The following is an 8,654-nucleotide window of genomic DNA, read 5'->3' as shown; positions in this document are numbered from 1 at the left end:
AATTGAGGTATGCAAGCTATTTCGAACACCAAGATTATAAAAAAAAACAAGTAAATATGCACCTAAGGTGTGTTAAAAACACTTTCTACTTTTTTTTTTATATATTTTTCAAAGAGATGCGATCAAGTTAAAAACATCACTTATTTAAAAATAAAGGCAACATACCATTCAAAATGGACAAAGAAATTATCCAATTAAGTAGGAGTCTTTAAGTTTTTTAAATTAGGTGGGAGAGATAATTTTTTTTTAAAGTTTTTTCGTCCGAATAACTTATTGCAATTGTAGAATAACTTTCGTAATTTTTTGACAACTTTACAAAGTTATTTAACAACTATCAAAGTTATTTAATAACTGTACAAAGTTGTGATAATTGATATAGTTGTCCAATAACTATTCCATTTGTTAAAACAGACGTATCTTTTTTTTTTAATAAATTTGTTGGAGCGACTTGTCCCCTTTTCTTTTCTTTAGTGGAGATTTGGTCCTTTGACTCATTTTTCTCATTCCAAATGTTGGTTTACAACTTATAAAGCAAGGCTTGTGGCTTCCATACTAATGTAATTTGAAGCAACTATTTGGGTAGCTTACAACAAAACACCAAGAAAATCATAATCAACAAAAAACAGTTGAATCCTACTCTTCCCAAGTTATTCCATAATGGTGACTAATCAATTTCTGTTATTAAATTTCCTAATTCAATCATCAAATTGCAAACATTCTTAGCAGTTTTTTTGCTATTATTACTACCTAATAAGCTAACAAATTTAACAATAGCTTTTTTGGTTCTATATAAATGCAATATGGGGTTTTCTTGATTTTGTGTACTAAGACTTATTAACCCCTTTTTCTTGTTATCAAAATGACAACTTTCTTGAAACCCCATTTTAACTCCAATTCCACTGAAGGTGAAAAAAAAGGTGGTAATGGTGAAGTTGAGAGAAACCCTTCTAAAATCCATTGGTACTGTGCTGAAACAGGTGTATATACCAGCAAACACCCTTCTGTAAAATTGCCAGAAGACCCTTTTCTTGATGTTGTTTCCTTCATTTTTTCTCATAAACATGGTGGGGTTTGTGCACTTGTGGACTCCATATCTGGTATTTCAGTTTCTTATGAAGAGCTTTATCCTATGGTTAAGTCTATGGCTAGTGGTTTACACAAAAGGGGTGTTGTAAAAGGTGATGTTGTTTTGATTCTCCTTCCAAATTCCATTTATTTTCCTGTTGTTTTGTTAGGTGCTTTGATCATTGGTGCTGTTGTAACTACTATGAATCCTTTAAGTAGTTTGTTAGAGATAAAGAAGCAAGTTCTTGATTGTGGTGTGAGTTTAGTATTTACTTGTAGTGATAAAGTTGATAAGTTGTGTACTTTAGATGTTCCTGTTATAGGGGTCCCTGAAATTTTGGTTTCTGGTTCAAATGGTGGTGAAAGTTCTGTTTTTTATGAGCTGGTTACATGTCATCCCAATTGGGATTTGAGGCCTAGAATAAGTCAGCAAGATACAGCAGTAATTCTGTACTCCTCTGGTACTACGGGTGCGAGTAAAGGCGTTGTTTTGACTCATGGGAATTTGATAGCAATGGTGGAACTTTTTGTGAGGTTTGAATCTTCTCAGTATGAATATTTGAGTACTGAGAATGTGTATTTGGCGATTGCGCCAATGTTTCATGTGTATGGGCTTTCTCTGTTTGCGATGGGGTTGTTGTCGTTGGGAACTACTATCGTTGTTATGAGAAAATTTGATGCTAATGAGATGGTGAAAGCTATTGAAACATATGGCGTTACTCATTTCCCCGCAGTCCCGCCTTTGCTAATAGCATTGACTAGAAAAGCAAAGGATGGTGCTTCGAGCAAACTGAAGAGCTTGAAACAGGTTTCATGCGGTGCAGCTCCCATAACCACGAAAACCATTGAAGACTTTGTTCACACTCTACCCAATGTTGATTTCATTCAGGTACGTCCCCTAGATCCTTGACTGTCAATTGGATGCATCTTACCATATACGTCAAGGTAGCTACCATTTTGGAAAGACAAAGTTGCTAGTTAGTTCAAAGTATAAATGTCTAATTACACTCTTTGATCTGCTTAACTTCCTTTTTTCATTTTTGTTCTATTTGATACGGATGAAATCATGTTACCTGCCCTCATCTTTTAAAGCATGCATTAGGAAAAAATTCTATAGGTCTGTATGATGTTTTAGCTCTAGGTATGACTCTAATCGAAGCTCTTTATCTCAGTTGAACCCTTCAAAAAGAAATGATTGCTTCTTCTTCTGATTTTACTGTCCTGTGAGCCAAATGGCGATTGGAGATGTGCTAGAATATTGCAAACTTGGAGAATGCATTACTCATCCAAAGCGATGGAAGTGGCAAAATTTTCTGTTGTATGTTTTGCTTTCACTTCTCAGGAAAATATGTCATAATTTGTTGTCCAGGGATATGGCATGACTGAGTCAACTGCTGTTGGAACACGTGGTTACAATACTGAAAAGCTGCATAATTATTCTTCGGTAGGACTTCTAGCTCCAAATATGCAAGCTAAAGTAGTGGATTGGATCACCGGTTCACCCTTACCTCCCAACAGCATGGGTGAGCTCTGGCTTTGTGGACCTGGTGTAATGAAAGGTATGTTCTAGTTATCTGAAGATACTGAAATGCTCTTTGTGCTGCTAAATGCTTAAGTCATCAGAAAATTTTCTTAGCGTCTAAATTTTGTCATGTTTCCTGGTGTATGTGCATCATCCTTAGATTTTCAAAAGATTTTAGGTGAAAAAGTGTGAAAATGTTAGCTCATGTAACCATCATGTATCTCTGATGTGTGTGATATTATTTAGGCTAATGCTTAACAAAAGCCTATTTGCAAAGTTAGCGCCGAATGCCAGCCGTATATCTTGTTTTGACTTTACTACTCTAAACAGTAAGTAAAATTTTTGTACGTGGCTTCAATTTCCAGGATACTTGAATAACTTAGAGTGTACTAAGTCTACGATTGATGACAATGGTTGGCTCCACAGCGGTGATATTGCGTACTTTGATGAAGAAGGATATCTTTATGTCATTGATCGTCTGAAAGAGACTATCAAATACAAGGGCTTCCAGGTAGATCTTTCAATGTCTTCTATTGGAGTTCTTGCCTATTTTCTGAGATCTGAAACTTGTTATGCTGCTTCTGGTATCTTATATTTCATCATGAATATAGATCTGACTTGTAGCTCATTGATCAATATCTTCTCAGTGCTTCAACGTTTGAGTAGCATCAGAGAATTTACCAAGAGAACTGACGCTTGCATTTTCAATTCAGTCATTCTTTTAAAATTTTTTGTTGAGATTGATGGATGGATTCTCTTTCGGTGTATAAATTTGCAGATAGCTCCTGCTGATTTAGAATCTGTATTAGTCTCACATCCAGATATCATTGATGCTGCAGTAATAGGGTAAGCTTGAATCGTGCTTCAGATATTGATGGAAACCTGTTAAGAGGAATACATGTACTTTGAACATAAGTCCTTATTTCATCCTCCATAGATACCATTTCGATGACACTGAATTTCATTCCTAAGAAGGGAATGTGAAATATGAAAAATCCAAAATAAAGGTGACTCACTAGGGAAAATGGATATCAACATCTAATGCCTGATAAAAGCATGAATGGGTGTAAACTTATTTCTCAATCACATCTAACTGTTCCTTCATGTGGAAACCGTGATAGTGAACTTCCTTAAAACAGAATTCGCGGTAGAAGCTCTTGCTTGAATTACTGAAGAAATTTTGATTTCCTGCTGCTAATACCAATTTGGCTGAGAGTATATCTGGTAGTCCTGCACATCTTTTTGTTGTCTAGACTGATGTAGTAAGTTATGCTCCAATCACTTTGTACCTAGATCGAGCAGTGTCACTGGTTTATACGATCATGAAAGATAGCGAATCATCGGAATGTTCCAAACCATACCAAAAGGAGCTTTTCCTTTACTGTCCTTGGTTCTTTATCACTAAATCATCCATGCTGATCTTTGAATGATTGCATAATTTCATTTCTTTCTGCCACTCTTAGCATGGTCAGGTTGCTAGCTTTCACCCACTTTGTTGTTATTCTACTTTTTCAGGGCCAGAGATGAGGAAGCTGGAGAAATTCCAGTTGCATTTGTCGCCAAGAGAGATGGGTGTGCACTTTCCCAAACAGATGTAATCGACTTTGTTTCTAAGCAGGTAAAATAATCAGCTTCACCGTGTGTTTTTTTGGGTTTCTTTGTGTTATTCCCTTTGTTTAATCTGGCAACGAGTCTTTCGTCTCAATACTTGTATGACATGGCTAATTTTATGATTTTCAAGATCGCAAATTTTTGGTATATAAGTGCTTCAATTGCTGATCGCTTCATATTCTTTATAACAGGTTGCACCATACAAGAAGATTAGAAAAGTTTACTTCGGAGCTTGGATACCAAGATCTGCAGCTGGAAAGATTCTTAGAAAAGAGTTGAGGAACTTCTTAACTTCCAAATTATAGAGCCTCTCCATCAACTGTTGAGCTCTGGAGTTCGCGCACCCTTGATACATAGAAGGAACTAGTAGTAGATGAAGATACTTTTTTCTGTTTTCTTGTAGATGCAACTACATGTACAACTCTAACTCTGTTGGGAGCGCTTACCCCCAATGGAGCCTTACGCGGCACGAATCCGGATTAGTCGGACTCCAATATGGGTATCGAACACCGGATGAGAAACCAAAAAAAAATAAAAAAAATACATGTACAACTCTTGATCAGTCAGTCTTATGATTTCAGCTGCTCTAGTTGCCGGTGTCACGTCCCAATATACTCCTGGACGTGATTGGCACCCGCCAACACCACCTATCGAAAGAATCAATTTTTCTTACACCTTACCAATTAATAAGCACTAATATAAGACACGTGCAACTTCAATGCATCAACAAATAGCGAATAATAATCCAACAAAATTCATAATCAAAATGTATATTCAATAATCACTCGAGAACTAATTCTCTAGTCTATGGAGAATCTAAATAGAGTTGTATGAGTTCAACTTTTGGACATGCAAACTAAATGAAAAGAAATATAATCTGAAAATAGCTAGCTGGAACAATAGCCTCCACGAGCAATGTGAAGGCTTCAGCAATAGAATCCTCACGAACGAACCATTAGCCACTAGTTCTCACCTTCCGCAACAATATTTGCAAACATGTGTAAGGAGAGTGAGCTATATGTAAATATAATCCAGTAAGATTCTCGATTCGCTACTTTATTACCCTGGAATAAGTGTTAGAAAAATACAAAGCACAACAAATGCAGTAACTATATACAAAATATATAGAGAAAATGGTCAAATACCCCCCTAATCTATAGGCCAAATCCCAATTACACATCTATATATCACGGGATCCTATGCCCCCCCCCCCCTGCTCCCAAATCCTTTTCTTTATTATTTGACCCCTAAACACTGACCTATCATAGCAGGTGAAAACACCTCCTCTAGACGCGTAACAACTTATATCCAATGCCCCACTTTTAATAAATGTATACATGACAGTCCAAACCACCCCTATTTTTTGTTTTTTTTTGATTAAATATATCTAATTTCTCAATCATTTTCTCCCAAATAACTTTTTTTTTCTTTTTGCCTTTTCGTCTTTCTTCTTTTTGCCTTCCCATCTTCAAAAATTGAAGCTTCGATTTAGTTGGCAAAACTTTTAACTGTAATTTCACTTCAAATTGAAGATTTTGTGTCCATGATCTACTTCAATTTCAAATTTAGGGCTCAAAGTGGGGTCCATGTGGAGCGACGCAGCAATTTCCAAGCTTTACACTTGCAATGCTATTAAGACCGCCATTAATGCCTATTTTCACCAGCTTCATTTTTTACCTCAAAGAATAGTATCATTGATTTTCATTTTCGTCAATTTAATATTATTTAGCCTCAAATAATGGTCTCAATTTATAAAAATCTGAATATATGCTGACATTGAAACCCATTTCCCCAATTAAACATTTCACACTTGAGGATTTCCTCTCTGTTGAGGGAAAACAAACTTTGTAACTAATTTTTTCAAGAAGCTAAGAAATTAGTGAAAATATACATTTGAGGCTCGCACAAATCCCTCTAATGTTTGGATAATATCATATGAAAATATAATTAAAAAAATCAGCAAATCAACAATAATCTTAAAAGTTTTCATACATCCGCAATGAAGTAAAGAAGAAACTGTTCTTCACAAAAGAAAAGATGAAGTGAGGTAAAAAAGTGGGGTCTAGTTGGTTAGAATTAAGGAGGAAAATTAAAAGTGAAAAATAGTAGGCCAAGTGTTTGTAAGTCAAACAAGTGCACATATCTAGTTTAGGTGGACATGTTAGCGTTTAAGGGTTAAATAATATAGGAAATAAAAGGTCCAGGGAGGTCATAAGCTCCCTTGAAGTTGGAGTGTGCAGTTGGGATTTTGAGTATAGGTTGGGGGGAGGGCATTTTCTCCAATATATATTATAATATAAAGCTTAATAAGATCCAAAGAAAGGTTCAAAAAGTCACTTCGTATCTCAACTCAATCAACTCTCACAGCTTGTCATAAACGACAATATGGATGATCAACTTAACACCTTGACAAGTCCACAACAACATATATAATGTCCCAAAAGTCTACTACGACAGCATGTAAAAGACCCCTAACATTTACGGCAGCATAAGTATGTCTCTATCGTATTACAACAATTAAGTATGCCCCTAATGACCATATTATGGCAGCGAAGAAAAGATTTCTAATGTCCCAACATCACCTTAGAGCTTACGATTAAATGATTCTCAATATACTTCACAAAATATATATTCGCGTTGATCAAAGACATTAATACTATCATGCACACACTTGTTCCAATCCATGAATTAGGCACAAAATTATAATATTTTACAAAGTAGATTTAAAAATTAAGCAACAAAGCTTAAAGTAACACTTAACCTTGCTAAAAACAAAATTTTCAACCTTGCAACTCATAGAACACCAATCAAATAGTCTTCAATGGCTTCAATCTGCGCAAGTATGTTGATTAACGATATCAATTGTGCTAGTTGAGCTTATACTCATGTTCAAAAATATGAATACTCCATTGTGTATAGGCAATTCAAGGTGAAAATCAATAATTTTCAACAAGTGTCAACGAACAGTGGCTCAAAATATAAAACAGAGATCATACTTTACTATTTTCTAAGATGCTTATTAATTATTTTTTGGATCAAAATGATGTTGAATGAGGGAGAAATGCAATAAATGGATTGTCAGAATTTTTATGAACAAAATGGTAAAAATGCATGGTCAATGGAGCACCTTTAGTGTACAATTTTTACGTTTAAAAATAGATGATCCGTTAAATATATTTACACTGAAAGTGCTTTTATAGTCATGAACCTTCGGTGAATTTTTATATTTTGAAGAAAGACTCATTTGCTTTAATGCACCTTCAATATTTATTTTTCTATTCAAAAATCTGAAAAGACTGCCCTAATTTGAACTGATGAGATAATGACAAACAACTTTTTTTCATACCCTAAAGACTCATGTCCATCAATGCACCTTCAAATATATTACAAAGATACCCTTAAGCAAATTATAAATTGCAATGTAGTTGTCTGAATCAAGAACGTGCAAATAATAATCGTAGGCAATAGCTAAAATATATTTATATTTGTAACGTTATATTACGTACTTTCTGAGTTTTGTTTAATTTTAATTTTATAAGTTGTTGTTATGAATTAAAAGACTTATTTTAATCATATTATTTGTAAGATTTTAGTATGTGTCAATAGTTTAAATAATTTTTGTTGGATTGAAGTTAACTAAAACAAAATTTAGGCGTGACCTTTTATTTCACCTATATCATACTATACTAGTATCATATTGGTCCGTGCTTAGCTCAGACCCAAACCAACGATAAATATTTAATTAAAAATTTAAATTTTTTGTGTTCTTACCTTTTGTTTTTGTAACATCAGTTTAACATTTTTCAGGACTTCTAAAATACATTAAAGTATAAGGTTATCTGAAAATAAAGAACAATATCTTTTTGTTTATATATTAGACATTATTTTTATAAAAAAAAATAAATATAAATGCACGCATGAAAGCTCTTCTTATTTTATTTTTTAAAAATATATTATCTTCGATGTTCAAATTGAGATTTGTCATACGTAAAATTAATTTCATTTGTTTCTCTGAATTAAACTCATATTGATACATTTATATGAGTTGTACAATATTCAAGTAATATAAAAAAAATTGAATGCTATAATCATGTTGTATGATGAGATCTATTAAGTTAGCTTACAAATTATTTTTTTTAATGTCAAATAAAATTTAAAATAAGAAATGATAATGATAAATAACATCAGTAAGTAATATATTATGATCAGAATAATATTTTAATTCAATAAATACGCTTATGAGAAAATAGGAACGAATGATAGGTAATTCTTTACATGACTATAAGAAAATTCTTAAGGAAAAATATGAAATAAGTTCAATAATTTTTGTCACCTAAAAGAAAAACTCAAATACGTGTTGTCAAAATTGAGGATTCCCCCTTACATATAATATAATATAATTATAAGTGAGAAGCCCCCAGTTAAAATTTGAATTGCAATTTTGTAGTGTATACTA

General features: G+C 33.5%; 1 protein-coding gene across 1 annotated transcript; it reads left to right on the top strand.

Moving 5' to 3' along the window:
• The first annotated feature begins 358 nt into the window (after positions 1-358).
• LOC107869755 (4-coumarate--CoA ligase-like 6) lies at positions 359-4,764 on the top strand. Its single transcript, XM_016716205.2, has 6 exons — positions 359-1,954; positions 2,435-2,624; positions 2,953-3,098; positions 3,366-3,433; positions 4,103-4,205; positions 4,390-4,764. Exons 1-6 carry the CDS (start codon positions 860-862, stop codon positions 4,501-4,503), a joined length of 1,716 nt encoding a protein of 571 aa, XP_016571691.1. The 5' UTR covers positions 359-859; the 3' UTR covers positions 4,504-4,764.
• Positions 4,765-8,654: the final 3,890 nt, after the last annotated feature.

The sequence above is a fragment of the Capsicum annuum genome, chromosome 1 (genome assembly GCF_002878395.1).
Source record: "Capsicum annuum cultivar UCD-10X-F1 chromosome 1, UCD10Xv1.1, whole genome shotgun sequence".
Classification (NCBI taxonomy): domain Eukaryota; kingdom Viridiplantae; phylum Streptophyta; class Magnoliopsida; order Solanales; family Solanaceae; genus Capsicum; species Capsicum annuum.
The sequence above is the reverse complement of the archived record's forward strand: the minus strand, read 5'-3'. Positions and strand labels throughout refer to the sequence as shown.

Excerpts from the sequence above, each read along its gene's own strand:
- LOC107869755 (XM_016716205.2), top strand. The coding sequence starts at position 860 with ATGACAACTTTCTTGAAACCCCATTTTAACTCCAATTCCACTGAAGGT. Across the intron at positions 3,434-4,102 it reads ATTGATGCTGCAGTAATAGG|GGCCAGAGATGAGGAAGCTG; the intron begins GTAAGCTTGAAT and ends CTACTTTTTCAG. Across the intron at positions 4,206-4,389 it reads TCGACTTTGTTTCTAAGCAG|GTTGCACCATACAAGAAGAT; the intron begins GTAAAATAATCA and ends TCTTTATAACAG.